At 44.4% G+C, this 21,098-nt stretch overlaps 3 protein-coding genes across 8 annotated transcripts; 2 read left to right on the top strand and 1 right to left on the bottom strand.

Moving 5' to 3' along the window:
* Window positions 1–3,084: 3,084 nt before the first annotated feature.
* On the top strand, window positions 3,085–4,912 carry LOC123141600 (F-box protein At5g07610-like). Its single transcript, XM_044560700.1, has 2 exons — window positions 3,085–3,388; window positions 3,468–4,912. Exons 1-2 carry the CDS (start codon window positions 3,245–3,247, stop codon window positions 4,587–4,589), a joined length of 1,266 nt encoding a protein of 421 aa, XP_044416635.1. The 5' UTR covers window positions 3,085–3,244; the 3' UTR covers window positions 4,590–4,912.
* A 3,966-nt stretch (window positions 4,913–8,878) lies between these two features.
* LOC123142609 (uncharacterized) lies at window positions 8,879–9,668 on the top strand. Its single transcript, XM_044561447.1, has 2 exons — window positions 8,879–8,897; window positions 8,964–9,668. Exons 1-2 carry the CDS (start codon window positions 8,879–8,881, stop codon window positions 9,449–9,451), a joined length of 507 nt encoding a protein of 168 aa, XP_044417382.1. The 3' UTR covers window positions 9,452–9,668.
* Window positions 9,669–12,034: 2,366 nt separating this feature from the next.
* On the bottom strand, window positions 12,035–17,107 carry LOC123145011 (mitochondrial aspartate-glutamate transporter AGC1). Of its 6 annotated transcripts, none has more exons than XM_044564300.1 (9): window positions 16,801–17,107; window positions 15,102–16,324; window positions 14,849–14,967; window positions 14,628–14,752; window positions 14,180–14,279; window positions 13,997–13,999; window positions 13,698–13,781; window positions 12,561–12,646; window positions 12,035–12,456 (listed from the first exon to the last, which is right to left on the bottom strand). In XM_044564300.1, the coding sequence occupies exons 2-9, from the start codon at window positions 16,252–16,254 to the stop codon at window positions 12,339–12,341; spliced, it is 1,788 nt and encodes a 595-aa protein (XP_044420235.1). In that variant the 5' UTR covers window positions 16,255–16,324; window positions 16,801–17,107; the 3' UTR covers window positions 12,035–12,338. The 6 variants fall into 6 exon arrangements, 5 of the variants coding, with proteins under 5 accessions (XP_044420235.1, XP_044420236.1, XP_044420234.1 ...); XM_044564299.1 differs by having other exon boundaries at window positions 12,060–12,456; window positions 13,997–14,074; XR_006472035.1 differs by having other exon boundaries at window positions 12,389–12,456; window positions 13,698–13,759; window positions 13,997–14,074.
* Window positions 17,108–21,098: the final 3,991 nt, after the last annotated feature.

Below are 21,098 nucleotides of genomic sequence, written 5' to 3' on the forward strand. Positions count from 1 at the left end.
ATAACAAGACTTCTCCCATATCCTCAGGAACAAACATAACTACTCACAAAGCATATTCATAATCATAATCAGAGGAGTATTAATTATCATTAAGGATCTAAACATATGATCTTTCACCAAATAAACCAACTAGCATCAACTACAAGGAGTAATCAACACTACTAGCAACCCACAGGTACCAATCTGAGGTTTTGGGACCAAGATCGAATACAAGAGATGAACTAGGGTTTGAGAGGAGATGGTGCTGGTGAAGATGTTGATGGAGATTGACCCCCTCTTGACGAGAGGATCGATGCTGATGACAATGGCGATGATTTCCACCTCCCGGAGGGATGTTTCCCCGGCACAATAGCTCCGCCGGAGCCCTAGATTGGTTATGCCCAGGTTCCGCCTCGAGACGGCAGCGCTTCGTCCCGAAAGCTTCTTCTTGATTTTTTTTCTAGGGTGAAAGACACCATACAGCAGAAGATGGGCACCGGAGGCCCGCCAGGGGCCCACAAGGTCGAGGGCGCGCCCTCCACCCTTGTGGCTGGCTGGTGGCCCCCCTCTGGTTCTTTCTTCGCCCAATATTTTTTATATATTCGAAAAATAAGCTCCATGAAGTTTTCAGGACTTTGGAGTTGTGCATAATAGGTCTCTAATATTTGCTCATTTTTCAGTCCAGAATTCCAGCTGTCGGCATTCTACCTCTTCATGTAAACCTTATAAAATAAGAGAGGATAGCCATAAGTATTGTGATATAATGTGTAATAACAGCCCATAATGCAATAAATATTGTCATAAAAGCATGATGCAAAATGGACGTATCATGGAGCAAAAGCTAAAGATAACAATACTTGAATATATGCATTATGCCTAGCTACGGGCATAAAACGATAGCGCTTGTTGGGAGGCAACCCAATGTATAAAATTTATTTTTGCATTTTCCTTTCTGTACTTGAGTGTTTGCACAATTATGCTACTGTTATGATTGTGTTTTTATGTTTTAATTAGTGTTTGTGCCAAGTAAAGCCTTTGGGATCACGTTGGGTGATAGTTGAGTTGATCTTGTTGAAAAACAGAAACTTTTGCGCCTAGTAGCAGAATTGTTAAAAATTACAGAAGCGCAATAAAATTCTGATTTTTGTACACAAGGTTGATATACAAATTGCCTATGTTGTCCTAAAGTTTTAGAATTTTTGGAGTTCAGAATACAGTAGGTATAATACAATAATAAAATATGAATGGATTTGCAACAATACTTAAAGTGGTGATTTGCTTTATTATACTAACAGATCTCACAAAGGTTTTGTTAAGTTTTGTGTGATTGAAGTTTTCAAGTTTTGGGTGAGATCAAGATGGATGAAGGAATAAGGAGTGAAAATAGTTTAAGCTTGGGGATCCCTATGGCACCCCAAGTTAATATTCAAGGAGAACCAAGCAACTAAGTTTGGGATGTCCTGGAAGGTATCCCCACTTTCTTCTAACAACCATCAGTAATTTTACTTGCAGCTATATCTTTATTCGTCACATATCATGAGTTTTGCTTGGAGCGTCTTGCATTATATGAGTCTTTGCTTGTTTTGCTTTTTAGTTTGTCGCAATCATCCTTGCTGGAACACCTATTCAAGAGAGCCATAATGATGCTATGATTTGTTAGAATTGCTCTATATGCTTCACTTAAATTTTTTGAGCTATGGAACTGCTCTATGTGCTTCACTTATATCTTTTTGAGCATGGTGGTGTTTAAATCTTTGAAGAAATACTTCTCTTTAACTCAGGGATTTTTCTTCTTCATTGAAATCGCTCCCCGAAACCAGCAACACTAATCTGCCCTTTCCCCCAGATCCTCTCGACAACCCTGCTCCTTTCTCTCCCAGGGCCTCCCCTCTCTCGCTCCCCTCTCCCACCCAACCATCAAAGTTGATGCTGCTGTTGCGAGGGGCGGCACCATGTACTATTATGACCCGCGAAGGGCGTCGCCGCTGCTGTGATGGCTGCCGTGTTTGCGAAGGCCGCCCCTGCGCTATGATGATTACTGTGTTTGCAACGGGTGATGCTACTTTGTGAGGTCCTTGATGCAGGATGCCGTGGAGCCGCGACGTAGCGGTTGCCGGTGTTGTAGACAATGAGGAGCTTCAACCCCTCCAACCATCGCGCAATGGGGACACAAAATGCTGCAAGATGGTTTGCATTGGGGGAGTATGGGGGCGCCGAGACGCTGCATATGGGGGTGTTGGCTGCTGGGGTGACCACCAAGAGGTGCTACTCGAGCAGTGCTGCGACTTGCGAGCGACGGCAGGTTGCGAGGCAGTGCTTCAACAACACTAGAGACGCTGCAGCAGCAAAGGGGAACAGCGTCGGGGTGCTTCAGGCCACAACTGCCATGAGCACTGCTCCCCCAAGCTCCTTGCCCCTGCTACATCACTCGTCGGCGTTGTCGATGCAGCGATGCGGCACTCGCAACGTGAGCGCTCGATGCCGGCTCCTGGTGCTAGGATGCAGCGCACGCCGGCGGTGCTCGGCGCTCGATGGAACACACAACACCACCTGCTGAGGTTGCTTTGCAACATCAATGGCGAGCGACGGTTGGGCAACGGGCCATTGCAGCACTGGTATGCAACACCACACGTGTGTTGCTTTGCAACATCAACGTCGGGTGACAACTGTTGGTGGACCGTTGCAGCACACAACAACCACAAGAAGTGTGTTGCCTTCTAGCAACAGCGGCAGTCGATAACTGGCTACGGCCCGTCGCAACACACAACGACCACCTGTCTGTTGCTTGGTAGCGTCCGCGACGAGCTAAGAGAGACAACGACGAGGCAGTTGCATTGAATCACCGGCCAACAAAGGACCGGTCTACTGGCAGCGAGCGGTGGTCGGCTTTTGGTTTTGCAGCAGTGAAGAGTAGGAGTGCTGGTTGCCGATGCTTGGGGAGCAATGGGGGGCGAGGTGTATGGGATCTGCGGGAGCCGATGCGGATACTGGGATCATCCAACGTCTGTGATGAGGTTCATCCAACGGCTCTAAAGGCGGTTTATATTTGAGCTTGCATCAGCCGGATGACACATGCAGACACCCGTAATACGATGTGGACGGCGTTGGAGATGCCCTAAACCACCTTATCACGGGGTCACATTCACGCAAACGATACAGCCGCCGCCCTCCTCTTCTTCCCAAACCCTAGTCACGGACTCCCGGCGAGCCGCGGCGACGGCGGTCGATCACCTCAAGGCACCGATCCGCGAGCCCTGAGTATGCGATGACGTCAAGAGGAAGAGGAGGAGGAGGCGAGCATGGCTGCACGGAGCACGGCCACGTACCGGCGACCGACCGCCGTGGCCGCGACGAGGACGCCTCTCCCCATTCCGCGCCGCCATTCCCCTTCCCTGAAGTAGCGCTCGAGGTATGTGCTCCTCCTCTTTCCGTCCTCCAATCTGGAGTCCAACAAAGGGAGCCGAAACGAACCGTCTCTTCCGTTGCAGATGAAGAAGAAGCAGAAGCTGGTGCAGCAGCCCTCGCCGGAGATCCCCGACAACGCCCTCGTCGAGATCCTATCGCGGGTGCCCTACAGGTCGCTCTGCCGCTTCAAGTGCGTGTCCAAGTCGTGGCTCGCCCTCTGCTCCGACCCGGGCATCCGCAGGAGGTGCCCGCAGACCCTGACCGGCTTCTTCTACAACAGGAGCGGCTGCGGCCTCAGCTTCCGCAATCTGTCCGGGAAAGGGGCCCCGCTGGTCGACCCTTCGCTCCCGTTCCTACGAGGGCGCTACGAGCGCGTCGAGATCCAGCAGTGCTGCGGGGGCCTCCTCCTCTGCAGATGCTGGGACTTGTACAAAGGGCGGAACAAGAAGAAATTCGGGTACGCTGTGTGCAATCCTGCCACTGGGGAGTGGACTGTGCTGACCCTCATTGTTCTGCCGGACCCGGTGGACGGCGTTCCTATGATCTACGATGTGAACGATCTCTTCCTGGGGTTCGACGCCGCCGTTCCGTCCCGCTTCGTGGTGTTTGCGCCCCTGAGCAATTCCTTCGGCGAATTCGCGCAGGTGGCCATCTTCTCATCGGAGACTAGGCGGTGGACATCCGTGGAGAGCGAGTGGCCTTACAAAACCGTTCTTCTTGGTGGTACAGCTTGTGCCTACCTGAATGGCACTATGCATCTGACTACCCATCATGGTACAATAGTCACTGTCGACGCGGAGGGGAAGACTTGGAGGGAAATTGAGGATGTCATGGAGGACAACCGTGAGGTTGTTTCCATTGGGCATTCCCAGGGCAGCTTGCATGCTTGGCTGATAGATAATGATAAGGATCCTGAACTCTGTGTTTGGGTTCTTGAAGATCATGCTAGTGGAAAGTGGACCCTGAATCACACTGTTGAGATATCGGAACTTTTCGGGAGGCAGCCGGACAAAGACGAAGCCTGCTATAGCATGCTTGCGATCCATCCAGATTGTAATTTGGTTTTCCTCACCGACAACAAGAAGATGACAGTGTCGTATGATATGGATACTCGGAAAGTTGATGTTATCTGCACTTCTGGAGAACTCCTGGTTGGTGCACCTTATGTTCCCTGTTTTGTGGAAATGTCGGCAGGTGGTCACTGAGAGTCGCTGCTGCTTTCATGTACTTGGAGTGGAAGTACTTCACAAATACCAGTTGTTGGGTATGAGCCTAAGTCTCTTGTTTTGTGGACTGGCTTGGATATGTCTCAAGCTCTTGGCTCCTATGTCTACTTCAGTTTGTTCTTCCTATCTGTTTGTGTTCAGATGTGTGCCATTTGTGGCTTTGAACATCATTGGTTAGCCATATAGAATGTCTGACAAACCCTCTGATGGGTCATTATCGAGGTCACTTTGTTAGCCCCTCACGTGGGCTAAATTTGACACATTATCTATCTGAATCTCATTTCAATTGTCTTTAATATGCAACTTGGTATCCATTGTTTTTAAGTAATTATTAAAGTCGTGATATTTCTTCTACATTTGGAAGCATCACTCTCTTGTCTGTTTTATTTTATTTGAAATATATAATCTTTATCAGTGATGTAATATTGTGCACTGACCTTTCTGTATTATGCATAGAGGGTAAAGTCCACTTGTGACAATCATTATGCAGCTGAATAGAGCTACAGTAGATGGTTATTTTTCACTTTTCATAGTAGAAGATGTTTCTGTTGGGGCAGAGAACAGAATAATTCAGTCAATGGCATGTCCGAGGAACCTTCTGATGGGTCATTTCTCAATGATTATTTTCTTCTTGGGTTTTGATAGATGGTATTACAATTGAGGAGTCTTCTTGTCCATTATCTAGCATACTTAATATCTTGACACTGTAACTTCAAGATCTCAGCAAGTTAACTATCTCTTCTTGGATTAGGAAGCTGCATATGTAGCACTGGTACTACTCCCTCCGTCCGGAAATACTTGTCGGAGGAATAGATGTATCTAGACGTATTTTAGTTCTAGATACATCCATTTTTATGCATTTCTCCGACAAGTATTTCCGGACGGAGGGAGTATCTTTTTTTGTGTGTGTGGCAAACACACCTTTACTACCTGCAGCTCTAGTATGCATTGGACACCTTAAAAGTATTTTAACAGAAGCTGTAACCGATGTTTATTGTCATTCAAAATGAAAAGCATAGAAAAGTGGCCTACAAATTTATTTTTAGTTGATCTCCATGCAACGATGAAACAAAATCAGCCTTTTCATTACCCTCAAGTTTATTCTTTTCCTTGAGCGAAATCTGAGAAATTAAATTACAATGTGACTTTCTCTATATCATCCAAAGGAATAGCAAGCATACTAAGCAAGAGCTGAGTGTGGTTGACTCCATGCTAACACGGGGAGATCAATTGCCAGGTCTAAATCTAGGGATAAACAAGCCCCTCCTCTTGTTTCGTAAACGACACAAATTATCACATTTTCCTGTAAACCACCCTTTCAGAACCAGGCTAAAGATTGCAGAACTGTTTTGTGTCTCGTGTTTCTGAATATTTTTGAAACAACTCACATGTATAGGGAACTCTAACCTGCAAATTTATCAGATGATATGATCATCTGCATCTTGTATCGTGTCTTCTTTCAGTAGGACACAATTTTTCGTATTTTTCTGGAATTCACAAATCGTCCATGACCTAGGGAATCATATGGGTGGTCTAGAGAGGTAGATTAGGAACAAGAGGGAACTGTGGGTGGACGGGAGTATACATGTTAAAAAGAAGTTTAACAATATGGCTATCTTATACTCGTCATGTCTGCTACCTCCTCGTCTTCTCGTTCCTGACATGGCGTGCGCCTAACACAGGTGAATACAATCGTCGCTTGAAAAATAGCCATTCACTTTTCACGAAAAAATAACAGCCATTCACGACGCGTTGAAGAACTCCCTGGTATCATGTTGAAACTTTATGGTATCACCTTGACGATGATGTTCAAGAGACTGCATTTTTTGTTAGATCAATCTGCCATGCTTTATTACTCAAATGGTATGTTTACAGGGATAATAGTGGGATCATGCGGATGTCCCAACCATAAATGACGACCTTGATCTAAAGTTAAAGATGCCTAGCCAGATTATGAGCTTCGTCATTAGAGCTCCTTTCTCATGAGCAAAAACGCACGAACTAAAAGAATTCTTCCAAATTTTCATCTCCTCGATGACACCTTCATTGATCCCTCCCGCACTATCATGAACATCCTTAATCACCGTCTTGTGAAGCAACAAGCAGATTTTGGATGCCCAGATCGTCTGCTAGGGAAAGCGCTTTGCGACATGCAATAGCTTCAAGTGATGGCAGTCCAGATAAGCCCTGAATCACCAGTGCCGACGACCCCAAGTATGTGCCATTGTGATCTCGACAAACCATCATTATTGCACAAAGATCTTCTTCACGGGATAGGCCCGCATCAACATTGAATTTCACACTTCCATACAGAGGGGGATCCATTTCTCCTCTGGATGTACCCGGAGCTACCGACCTAGCCGGTTGTGGAGGTTCGGGCTTTGGTTTATTCCTTCATGAATGAGCTATTTCCTAGCAGTCCAGATGGCCCAAAGGGTGATTGTCATCAGAGTAAACGCTTCATACGATAGTGCATCAATTATAGAAAACAACCAGTTTTTAGCCTTTGGCTCTGTGGTTGCAATCATATGCTCAATCGGCTCGTGATCCACCAGCACCAACACATAGTGTGCCGTCAATCACCAAAGAAAAGAATATCTACCACAGGTTGCACAAGTACAAAGCTGTCAACATTTTCCTGTGCACTCGAACGTCTTCCGTCGGCAAGGATTGTTGTGCTAATCTTCAGAAAAATACCTTCAATTTTCCCGGGACCAAGACCTTCCAAAGCTTAACCCAAGATTTCTCCTCTTCTTCATAATTTGAGGACCTGCTCTCTCCTCAAGCCAACCCTCCATGTGCTTCTTAGTGGCCACAATCCTACGATGTGCCAACCATACACTTAACATTCCATTCTTTACAAAATTCACATGAACTATTTCTACCTATCAATGCAATGATACGCAAGCCTTTTGCGTATTCGCAAAGAAAAAACAAAATTCCACGACCAAAAATCACTAACGTTCATTGTACCGATTGGCATTTGAAGGATCCACAATGCATCCATGGGCAGCAAACAATTCTTCAATCAACCCTTATTCCACCTAGCATTGGTCGAGCCGATCAACTCAGATATTAAGACCTCCTCCAATGCATTGGTGCTTAGGTGAGGTGCTAAGTGCATTAATTGCCTTAGCAACTAATGTTCATAATGCATGGGTGTTTAGCTTTTGTAGCTAAGCTTGCTTTATTTAATTCTTTATCAACAAAACTCCTTCATACATTGGTTGGTAGGCATTTTACACAGGTTCACGTGCTTAGAACCGTTTTCTTCTGGGATCAGCATAATGCTCTCTCTTCTCTTTAATTGCTTTACCACATCATTTTTTTTGCCTATGTTGCATCCTTAGCACCCGTACGGCCGTACACGATGGAGCACTGAGAGCAGCCTAACAGAGGTGAGTTTTGCACTAATTACTTTAATCTCCCTGTGTGAAGGTCCCACACGTCCGGGGACATCGTGCAGTGTCTCCATCTCTCTCTTTAGCTACCTGGTGTTTTTTCTAACACTGCCGAATGTGGTCATGTCCCAACTGGCAAGAGATCCCGCGAGAGCAGAGAGCTTTGTCTTGAACATTGGAAAAAAAATTAGGCATCTTGAACATTGAATTTTTTCGAGACAATGTTCAAGACAGCAAAAGCAAAGTAACAAGACTTTGCCCGAAAAGGGCCGGCACTGGCACAGCGGCCCAGTGCGGCTTGTGCCGCTCCCCTCCACAGTCCTCTCGGGTGGGCCGGCATTTTCGTAATCGCAACCTCCAAAACGTAACCAAACGACATGGAAAACACGATTCTGCTCCGGTACCCGATAAAGATCTTTTTCCCTGTCCGGTGTGGAAATGCTCCTTTTCCATATATCTATACAAAACAAGAAAACAAAACGTATTTTTCAGTGGTGTGCCGACCTGAAGCAGCCAGCCAGGATCCACAAATGTTACATCACGGGATAAACGCTAGCTAGCCAAGTAGCCAGTGCTGTTTCTCGCTACGTCTCTGCTTCCCTGATATTTTCCCTTTCACGAAAGAGAAAATATCGTCCGTGCGCTTTTATTCCGGGCTCCTGACACATAGGCAGGATTTTTATCTATCTCGACGCCCTGTTTGGTTCATAAGTCCTAGGACTTTTCTTAGTCCCAACTTATAAGTCCCAAGTCCCTAAAAAGTCCCTACCTGTTTGGTTCCTGGGACTTATAAGTCCCTATAAGACCATATTAGAACTATAAGTCCCTATAAGACTCTCCTTGAGAGTCTTATTTCATAAGTCCCAAATGCCCATTTTAAGTCCCTGTAAGTCCCTCCTGTTTGGTTTAGATGGAACTTATAGGGACTTTTTTAAGTCCCTAAACCAATAAGTCCCTGGAAACAAACACCCTCTTCCATTTTCGAAACGCGGCAAAGATCTTCGCCAGCCTTTAATTTGCGCCTGCCCAGAAGAACATATATCCGCACATCGTGCCGTGCTGGCTAACAAGCATTCCTTAGCTCTCCGGTCAAGCACCACGCACGCGCATCACCTGGCTCAGGGCTCCTGCTGGCTTGCTCCCGGCCGAGCGCTCAGGAGGGAGGAGGCGATGGCGGCCGTGTTGGACGCGTGGCGCAGCAAGAGGGCGGCCATCACGTCGTGGTGCGTGTCGGCGCTGTGGAGCGGGCTCAGGCGAAGGCACCTGCGGACGACGTACGCCCTCGGAGCCGGTGGGCTCAAGCTCAACTACGACGCGCTCAGCTACGCCCAGAACTTCGACGACGGGAGCCGCCCCGGCGACGGCGAGTGCGAGCCCGACTTCACGGCCAGGTTCGCGCCTGCTGGAGCGCGGAGGCCGTCGATCACTTGCTGTCGTTAGGAGAGCTAGCTCATCGCTGTTTGTAGTTCCGGCCCGGCGTATGTGGTGGTGGTGGTGGTATTGTTGTTACCTTCCAAGTATATATCTCTCGCGTGCCGGCGTGCGTGTGTAGTTACTCTTGGTAGTAATCGAGGTCATAAGTCTATATTGTGGCTGGATGGGTGTACAAGTATTTAGAATGGAAGGAATGAAGTATTGTTTGCTGGATGGCAGTGCATGCATGAGACTTTTGGGAATATGGCGGTGCGGCTGCATGTTTAACCTCCGGGAAGCAGCTGAGTAACGAAAGAAGAAAGTGTAAGATTATTGATGGTTCATGCAGTTCGCGGCATGGACGAAGAATAGTTCGCTGCCAATGACAGCTTTCTAAACGATTTAACTGGATCAGCTATCCAAATCATTTGAAGAAGATGCATTGGAAGATCTTTCTGTAGCTTTTCCTCCCCTATCCCTTGACGGCTAGGGTAAACTCTTCCCTCCACACTTCAGCAGTGAGCCTGTCGATTCGCCCCCTCTCTGCCTGCTGCTTCGGCGGCCAGTGGCTGGGGGAGAATCCTGGTGCCTTCGCTCTGGCTAGCAGTTTAGATTAGGATTATTTAGTCCTCGCAGAAGTGGTGCTTGGGCAAATGGCCGCGATTCTTCTTCAAATTTGTTTTTCGGATTTGGAACTTTCGTCAGGACATAGTCGACGGAGCTATGGCGTAGATTTCTACCGTTTTCTTGGCACGGTTAGGTTAGGGTTTCTCGTCGTGTGGCGAGATTTGGTGTCAAGTGATTCAGATCTATTCAAGGGTTCAACAACGATGACCGCGGCTCTAAGGCGTTGGTCCTTAGGGACATGTGCATCAAGACTTCCCGGCTATTATCGACAAGGTCAAGCCGGCTCTGACAGGGGAGCGATGACAGCGGCGCGTCAACGGCTCGTTCTATCAGCGGTAGTGGTCGTTAGGTGGTCTCAAAATCTCAGTGTAATTTTCATTATGTTTAAGGTGCTTTTGCACTTTCGGTGAAATTTCATAATATATATGAATCATTTTTGCGAAAAGGAAACATTTGAAGCCACCAAGAGATTTCTCTTTTCTTGTTGAGAAAACCACCAAGAGATATATACGATTGTCTATTTGTGGCAAAAAGGACAATTCCATCATTATGGTCACCCAAGTACACTGTACTCTTTATTTAATAGAGTGCACAGATTTTAAAATGAATAGACTTGATAGTTGGCTCTAGATTTTGGAATTTATAACAATATAGGAGTTTGTTGTGACACCCTGTTATGCCTGGCGGGATCAGCACAGACCAATACTAGTCTTTGTCCTCACTCGTGCGTACCCGAGAGCTACTTCCCGGTCGGCCACCCATCGCCAAGCACGCTTAACTTTGGAGTTCTTTTCGAATGGGCTCCCGGAAAAGAAGGAATTTCTTGTTGATATGAGTAGTCTATCATTTCTATTAGCTAGGTTCTCACATACACCTAATGTCCTCGTCGGCCCATCAGAAACGTTCCCTCTTGGCACACGTATGCGCGTCTAGTCCGGCACAAGTGCCATGCCGTGTGTCACAATGGGCCACATGCCCACGCATGTCCGTGTAACTGCGAGGGTCGGCTCTGATACCAAATTGTAACACCCTGTTACACCTGGCAGGATGAAGACTGGCCCCACAGACCAACACGAGTCTTTGTCCTCACTCGTGCGCACCCGGGAGCTACTTCCCGATCGGTCACCCATCTTAGAATTACCCCAAGCCAAGCATACTTAACTTTGAAATTATTTTTGAATGGGCTTCCAGAAAAGAAGGAATTCCTCGCTGATATGAGTAGTCTATCATTTCTATTAAGCTAGGCTCTCACATTTATGGAATACGATGCTTTACTACTTTGAACGCTGCACATCAGAGTTGCAAATTCAAGCTCCTATTTACACTAATTGGATCTCATGATTGAGAAGCGAGAGAAAAGAAGACGTGGCAACGGGCTCGTTTTTTTTCAAATTGAAATTATCTGAATGGATGAAAAAAAAACTGACACCATAGGACCACTGCGAAGAAGAGAAGGTAGGAGGAAAATATACGTTGCTCGTCCATACTTGTTGTGTTGCATCGTTGGATGTGCGCAATTTATAGAAGCAAGAGAAAGAAAACAAAAGGTTGAAATCATCTGGGATGGTTGACAGTTGGATCTGCCCAATTGACAGAAGCGAGAGAAAAAAATATTCAATAAAACGCAATTGATAGAAGCTAGAAAAAGAAAATAAAAAAATTAAAATCATCGGCTGAGAACGAGAGCGCTGCGGGGTGGGTTTCGAGCACGCGACCGAGCTACCTAGATATACGCTCCAAAAAGTTAAAAAGAAAACTGAGCTAGCTAGAGTTTCTTTTTTCTTTTTTGAGATGGATGAGCTAGCTAGAGTCACTGTCCGCGTAGACTGCTCTCGCTACTTGTTCTAGTGCGATTCAACATTCAAGCACCCTAAACCTCCTTGTGATCCCCTCCTACATAACCTCCTCCGTGGCCACAAGCTCACTCCCTTCCAGCACACATGAAATATTAACGTTAACAATTCAGTGACACTTATTCCCACAAGAGCACAAAACCAGGATACACTCATATTCACATGTCCTCCCGCAAGGAAATCTACATCTCAAATTTGCTCATGATACAAAATTCCTCCTGCCTACATGTTGTGTTTCTATATCTACCAGAAAAAGGTTAATACCAGGTGTGGTTGTCTAATGCCTATGTATCCAAAAATGATGTACACTGGTTTGTTACAAGAACTCTGAAGGATGGTTTGTAACCACAATACAACTCATTACTTAGCTCATGGTATCGACCTAGAAATTCCACCGGGGCTGCAACGAGCCCTTCCCTTCTAAGCTTCTACGATCAGACGTTGTTTGCCTGAAGCTCTTGTTCAGGAAACATAATTGTTTTGAGGAACTCATAGGATGTAAAAAACAGCGCCCCTTGGGATACATACATGAGCAGCCTTGGACTTAAACCCCTGGAAACAAAGATGTTGAGCGATAATTTGCATGCTTGCAGTGGAGTACGAATTTGCATCCAGTAACATTGTATGTCTGCAGTATCGTGTATAAATGATTGTACCTGTAAAGACCTCGCAACCCTTCTTGCTCAAAAATGTGCGTAAGGGCATGAAGAACCCCTTCATACTTTCTAACAGGGTTGAGTGCCTAATGAACATGAATCAATTCAGAATTAGTCCTGCAGCAACTATTAGTTCACTTTTGATTTGAAGAATTGAAGGTAAACAAGCCATCAGAAGTGATAAGAAAAACAAAAGATCTAAGCATTATAATGAAATATAAAAAAGGTCCAGTTTCCGTTTTTTGACCTTGGACTCTGGAAAAAGCTTATTTTCAGTCTTGAACTCTAAAATCATTGGAACACAACCTCAAACTAATGAAACAGTCCACTTTTCGCCCTCTGCCCTCTGGTGGTTTTGCAAATGGTATTTGGTGTCGTGGATGCCACGTCGCCACAACCTCACTGACATGTATCAACTCCGGTTTTTGATCCATTTGTGACAATTTTCATCCATTTATAACAGAATTGCTGTAAATTTGTTATCCAAATGATGAAGTTTGTTCTTGATTATTTGTTTGTCATAGTGTGCAGTTGTTCATGGAGTGACATGGAGAACAATTGGAAGAAGCTCCAAATGGACTTTATTTCAGAACAAGGAATCTTCCTACAAACAAAAATGTGCTAAATAAAGGATATACTATCTCTGCCTAGAAAAACTGGAGTCGGCCTACGAAAATGTGGTTCGGATCCCACTGGTGATGCCAGAAGTCGTTTCGGTATACAATTTTATCAGGTTCTTATTTTATTTATTATCCCTGATCCAGAAGTCACATTTTCCTTTCCTTGGGCAGTACCTCCTAACAAGATTGGTCTGTTTGGAACTTGGTTATGGGTCCTAGCTAGTCAGAGCCTTCTTCCCTACTCCAAAATACTCCCTGCATTCTTAAATATAAGTCTTTTTAGAGATTTCAGTAAGGACTACATACGGATGCTTTTAGGGTTCAGGGTTGAAAAGTGCACTTTATGCAGGAGTTCGATGTAGTGACGTGAGCTTTTCCATTAAATAACCAATCAAAATAGACTAAACTTTAACTGTAAGTTACTTGTGCTGATATACACAAACTGGGGTGTGGCATGAGCATGTTTTTTCTTGAGTAAAATGGTTCACCAAATTTGTGACATAAGCATGTGTTGCACCTGTAACTGTACTCGTGTCTTCACAACATCGAATGGATTTGTAAACAGAGCAGCAGTTGATCCTGCAAAACCTCCACAAATGAGCTGCAATGCAAAGAAAAAAGGGAGTTTACCACACTAAAATTCGGAATGTGTAGTTGAATTATGCTCAACCTGAAGTATTAACATTAAATCTAAGGTAAGTGGCATCATTGAAAACTGAATTTAGTGATGGGAACAGGCCAAACAGTACAGGTTCAGTATTGAATAATGAAACGCATAAATAAGATGGTTTAACAAGTTGAGGTTCAGGAACTAACCGTCTGGCCAGAATTGAGTTTAGCATTAGCAGGTGATGCATTCAACAGAAACTGCTTCAGACTCTCGTAGGCATAAAACTGGAAATTCCAAAATAAGCGAACACCAAAAAAAAAAAACAGCAAAGCAGATGTAGAATTAAAATTTGGGACTAGGGAGTAAATTGTAATTGCCCGTAAAGATACCTTTACTATAGAATGTGGAATATTTCTGCAAAGAACAGCCCCCCATCCAGCATATAATGAAGCAATGCCACCCCTTTGGAGACATCCAACTAAAGCCTTCCTGATGGCATGAAACTCTTATTAGAACGTGAAGAAGAGTATGGTGAACTGCAGGCAATGTTGCCAAATAAATTTAACAAGCAGCGTGGAGACAGGTTATTGTCATTTTTTAATATAAATAGCAGGTTATTGTCAGGATGCAGAACTAGGGCTGATAAATTAATACTCCCTCTGTAAAATAAGTGTCGCTGATTTAGTACAAAGTTGTACTAAATCAGCAACACTTATTTTGGGACGGAGGGAGTATGTTTTTATCATGTCTTCTTATTTATCAGCAAAAGACAAGAAGCTTCTAAATAAAGAAAGAAAGCGAATGAATAACCCAAGGAGAGGCATGGAAATTAAATACCAGCAATTCTGATACTGCGAACCGACTTGCATCTGTTGTTTTATGCATTCGCTTGGTGTAAAAATAAAGGATGTTGCAATACTAGAACAACCACCCGCAGCACAATGAGCAATGGAATGGTAGTCCTGAAGCGATGCCAATGTAATAACATAGTATAAGATTAAAGTGTGTATGAATGTTACACTAGTTGGATCTCAATTGCAAAATAAAACTGAAATCACCTTCGGCAAAGTAGGAAGAAGTGATCCCTTTACTATTTCGTAAGTTAAGGTATAAATAGCTGAAATTGGTGCAGAACAAGCAATTTTGCTAGCAAGCCCTCCATAAAGTCCTAAGACACCTGTAGAGAAATATTTGCCAAGCATGAAAAATTCTACTGTAGTAATTAATGTTTGACAATAGGGAAAAGGACATGGAAATACGATAAACTTATTGATAGCATCTCAGTGTGTGTAAATACACCCAAAATATTACCTCTCTCAACAAGGGTGCGTCTTAGTATGTGGTAGAATGAGCTTTGTCCAGAACTGTTAGCTTGAATAATGGTTTTCACCGTATCAACTGGATGCAGAGAGATGCTGACAACTGTCCCAGCTATTGCTCCTGCAGCAGCATGCTTGTTCGCACCAACAGCACCATGAAATCGATGCCCCAAGGATGATTCAAACTCTGACGAACGCTTGTCCACAAAATGCTGCTGAGATACATCTTCTCCATAGGTATATTGGTGTACATTTGGTGGGTTAACAATAGCATCAGCAACCACACAAGATGTGCATGTCAACCCTTCAGGCCAAATATGTCCGCATGTGCTGGAAATCTGATTTTCCAGCATTATCCTTGCCTCTTTGCAAACCTGCTCTGATGAACAAGCCGACATATTGGAATATTCGCTAGAAACCTCTGCGTTTAATTTCTCATCATGTAGAGAATTTTCACAGGCATACGTGATATTATCCTCCTCACTTGAGCTCGTGCGTTGTTCAGCTGGCATGTCTCCTGTTTGATTGCAACAGTTACCACCCCTTCCGAAGCAGTCATCCTCCTTGATGTCCATACCGCTGGAAGTAGCACAAGCTCCTAGCTTTTTGGTTTGCATGGGGTATATATTTTGATAATGCATGTTCCCAAGTTTACTGGTAAGATGCATATGTCTCCATGTGGCAGAAGCACCGATCATGTTGCTGCTTGATAGGAGCATTAACATCTTCTTCACCAATCTAAGATCTTCATGGATTGATTTTGGTGTTGATAAACAGGTTTGAGAGTTGAGGCCAGATGAGCTTTCGCTGCAAGGTGTCAATGTGTGTCCTTCTTGGTCCCTAGTAAAGCATACAGGGTCTTCCTTGTGCAAAATCTCCTCGCTCACAGATCTTTGATCTGTTGTGCCAGAAGATTCTGGGTGTCCAACAAGATTCCAGATCCCTGTCAATGCGGATACTAACTGAGGAGTAGTGAATAGTTTATCAGTATGTCTGCTGCCTGATTGAGTACTTTGTGATTGATTGGCACAACGATCCTTTGAAAGAAATGCATCTGGATCAAATAATCGGTGCTTATCAAATGGAAGCCGGTAGTAATTAGTTGTTGATTTTCGAGCTTTTGAAGCTCTACGATTTGAGCTCATCTCTGACAAGCATGCAGCAAGGTAGCCGTTCGTTCATGAAGAAGAAGTCAACTAATCATCTGACTGGGATCTGCAAGAGGCAGGAAGCAGAAAAGGCAAAATTAGCATAGCAAAACAGCTCTCATATGGTACTAAGCAAAGAGTATGTTTCATGGGAGATCATCTGACTAGACCTTTGAGCTAGGTACTAACAATAGTCCCTAAGCCCAAATAGCGAACGATTAGCAAACGGATTGTGGTATAAATGTCGCTAAATCCGACTGACGCCCTATGCCTTGTACCCGCTGCGAATTTGAGACAACAACATGAGCGGTAACTGCCAAGCTCCAACCCCCAAAGTAATCCATTCCGCGAGACATGTCATAGAACAGACTCCGAATCTTTAACTCGCAAGCTATAATCTCTGGTCCTAACAGACGTTTCGTCGAACACCTTGTGTGCGCGGACACCGGCACCCGATTCGACCGAGGCGCACGAAAGGAATGCCCTCCGAAGGTAGTACCTAGTGTTCTGCGCGAGCCCGGGGGGTCAAAAGCTTTGCCTTACCTTGCGGTGGCTGGACTGGAGCTCAGCTCCCGATGCCCGTGGCGGCTTCGCAACAGTTCGCACTTCACGGGAGGGGAGGCGAGGAGGAGGAGGAGGCGGGGGAGAGGCGCGACGACCTAGTCTCCGCCGCTTCTCCGTCCCCCTCTGGCTCCACGAGCTTGCGAGGCGGAGAGGTCACGGGCGCGGCGTCATGGGAGCTTGGGCTTCCAGGTCCATCTCCATGGAATTTCTGGCTGATTCGAGGCTGCCGCTGTGCCGCTCACCGATGTGCGGCCGCAGCCAGCAGCGTCAATCGGGCAACCCGGACAAACGTGGGCACGCTGCGCCTTTTCCTTTGGGTCCCCAAACGATGTTTGCGCCGTTCGATGCAAAGTGCACGGTCAAAACTAAAAGGCCCTAAAAACAGATTAATCACCCCTCATAAAAAAGCAAAAATCGAACGTCGGATTCTAGCGTTTACGAGTGAACGTCATCAGGCACATCGGATCACATGCGCGAATCCTAAAATGTTATTGCTTCCACCCTGCGAGCTACTAATTATATTATCTGATGATCCGATCCTTCGGTATGATGTTGAATAATTATGCATGTACTTCAGTTTTGTATGCCAATCAATTATCATAATCCTTGTTGATGTCATTTGCTTCCAAGTTTTGTTCATGTCATAGTTATTGTACTTACTAAAATGGTTTCGTCCACTGGCAATCTGAGTGAACACATTCAAGTGACAATTTTAATTTTCAGACAATGACAATTTCCTTGATGTTGCATGGTAATTTCCTTCGGCCAGCATGGCAAAATCCTAAGTATGATTTTTTTTTCATCATTTCTTTAGGCTCTATGTTGCAATCATGACAAATTTCTGAAAACGCATGGCAATTACTCTGATGCAATATGCCAAAAAATTGACAATCTTCTATATAACATGGCAATTTTTACTTTGACAAATTCTTATACAAAGGCATGGCAACTCTGGAGCGTTTCGCTGAAAGTGTACACATGTGTTTTTTAGCAAGCAAAATTGTTTGTCGTTTCTACCATAATATAAGATGATATTGCAACATTATATTATGGGATGGAGAGGATAACATTTAGATAGGTACTCCCTCTGTTTCGGAATATAAGGTGTATCGATTTTCATGCACCTTACATTTTGAAATGATAGGAGTATATCATAAAAGAGAATTCAGCATGACACGACTCTCCGTTACACGCAGCAAAGCAGCAACCCTGCAGGGGAGGAAAGAGGGGCCGAAACTCGTTTACAAAAGTGGGGAGAATTGCCCCATATCGATATTTCCTTTGTACTCTTTTTTCATAATTATATAAGGACTCTGATATTCCGAATGTTCGGATTTTGAGCATGTCACCCCGAACCTTTTTTCATGGCAACTTTAGTTGACATTAGATGGCAAATTTAGTTGTTAAATCATGGCTTTGTCTTCATTCATTTTTTCTCGGAAAATTGCCATGTTTGCCAACCCCGCGCCAACTAAAGTTGGCATAAAGAACGTTCGAGTTACCATGCTTAAAATCCGAACGTTCGGGATTTATCATTTCCGTTATATAATCTGAATGTTACTGCCAGATATTTTTATTAAGGACTTTGCTAAAATCCCGCCGTCCGGAAAATAGCAATAGATCCGGACGACCTCCCCTAATCACGCATGCAGTTACATGCAATGCAAACTCCCTCGGGTGCGCGTATGTAGACTCCCTCCGTCAACAGATATACATGCATGCATGGGAGTACCGCAAGAGAGAATTGCATGCGCGTGTCATTCTCAGCGAGTTTTAAACATGCATGCATATAAAATAAAAAAGTTGATGTCCGCAAAGATTCCATCTAAAGTGAAAATTCGAAATGTTTTGTAGCTCAAACCGTCACCCCGATGGAAAATTTGTTTTCAAAAGAATCGTCGCGACGAGACCTTCAAAACTAGATCCCATATTGGTATGTTCCGCCGATTTTTTTCGGTACAAAGTTATCACACGAGTGCTACACAAGTTATCATGCGAGTTGAGCATATGTTATCATGTTGTTTACAGAGAAATTATCGGGGCATAAAAAATAGTTCCTTCGACCTTCTTCTCACATGCACATTCACGCATACCCTAGAGGATATAAAATGCTAATGTCAGGGAAAATTTCACCGAAATTCAAAAAAATTGAAAATGTTTTGTAGCTCAAACTGTCGCTCCGATACAAAAAACATTTTCACATAAAAAATTCGTTGTGACAAGACCTTCAGAACTAGATCTCATGTTGGTACATTTTGATGATTTTTTTCTGGTCAAAGTTACCATGCGTTGGCAAACTAAGTTATCATCTCTGTTGTATGTATATTATCATGATATTTACACATGAGTTATCCGGGGTGTTTTTGAACAATCCCCGGTCAAAAAGTTACCATACAAGGACTAAGTAAGTTATCAGCTCAGTTGTGCGTATTTTTTCATGTTATTTACACATAAGTTATCATAGTACTTTTTTGACGACCTTTTTTCCGGGCCACAAAGTTACCATGATGTTTGTATGTGATTTATCATCTCTACTATGCATATATTATCATGTTATTTACATAGAAGTTACCGGGTATATAGTTTCAAATAAAAGCCCCCGGGGCAAAATAGTTACCATGGTGGTTGTAATTGAGTTACCACGCCCGATGTGCGTAAATTACCATGCTATTTACCCAGAAGTTATCGGATGGTATGTTTTCAACAACTTTTTTCTAGGTCAGAAGTTACCATGGTGTTTGTACGTGACTTATCACATCTGCGGTGCATAAATTATCCCTCTATTTACACAGATTACCGGGGTATATTTTCAACAACTTTTTTTCCCTCAAGGTAAAGTTACCATCGTGTTTGTGCATACGTTATCACATGGAGAGAGAGCAATGGTAGCATGCAAGCATGCATGATGGACCATGGTTGGACAATGACATGCTCACATCCGGAGGACCACCGGAGCGACAGTGACAACATGCAGAAGGACCACCGCCCGATCATGATCCAACGTTGCCTGACGTTGTTTGGATCTGTTGTGAAGTTCCAATCGTTTGAAAGATAGATTTCTCGATGAACAAAATGGTAACTTATGTACCACAAGTGTGATAACTTACGCAACACACACGTGGTAAATTTTTGACAAAAAATGTCATCAAAACATATCAATATGAGATCTAGTTTCGAAGATCTTGTCGCGGTGAATCTTTTATGTGTAAATGGTTTTTCGATCGGACCTACGATTTGGGCTACATATCATTTTGAGTGTTTGCATTGTGAAGAATCTTTGATGACATCATGATTTCTTCCCATGCATGCATGCATACATGTAAATGGTTGGGCGTGTTTTGGCTGAAAGCGACATATGCACTGATTAGGAAGAAGGAAAGCGACATGCGCATGATTAGGTAAAAGGAAAAGTGACATGTACATGATTAGCAGAAAAGGGTGTGACAGCATGCAGCCTTGGTACTAAAATCGGACGCGATGTGCAGTGTGTTCGTGAAAGCACAAGTGCTCCCTGGGTGATTTTGGTAATTAATGTCAACATATCTCTTGTTGGACTAATGCTTTCATCTAGTATGCTTCAGATAAGTTCAACAATGGAGTGGCATGGACTAGAGGATGTGGAACCCCTTCGAGATGATAAGGACAAATGATTGGCTCAAGCTCAAAGCTCAGGACTCTACATTTTTCATTTTAGTGATCCAAGATCACATTGAGTCCATAGGAAAGCCAATACTATTAAGAGGGGATGAGGTGTTGCTTAATGGCTTGCTTGCTCAAAGTGCTTAGTGATATGCTCCAAAGCCCTCAACCACTTTCTCACATCCACATATGTCCCAAACCAAAAGTCAAACTCGGCCCCACCGAAACTTTCTATCCAGCACCACCGAGTTCTCTTGACATAGCCACTGCCAGAAACCCTAATGAATTCGGTTGCACCGATGGGATCTCGGTCTCACCGAGATGGGCTTGCAAACTCTCTGTTGCCTATTGCATTAATTTCGGTCTCACCGAAATATGAAATCCGTCCCACCAAGTTAGCTTGGCCAACTCTCTGTTTTGCTTATTACCCAAATCGGTCCCACCGAGTTTGTGTAATCGGTCCAACCGAGATAAGGCTTTACCCTAACCCTAGCACATCGGTCCCACCGAGTTGATCATGTCGGTCCCACCGAAATGCCTAACGGTCACATTATGAACCAAATCGGTCCGACCGAGTTTTTTGATTCGGTCCTACCGAGTTTGGTGATTTGTGTGTAACGGTTAGATTTTGTGTGGAG

The sequence above is a fragment of the Triticum aestivum genome, chromosome 6D (assembly GCF_018294505.1).
Source record: "Triticum aestivum cultivar Chinese Spring chromosome 6D, IWGSC CS RefSeq v2.1, whole genome shotgun sequence".
Classification (NCBI taxonomy): Eukaryota; Viridiplantae; Streptophyta; class Magnoliopsida; order Poales; family Poaceae; genus Triticum; species Triticum aestivum.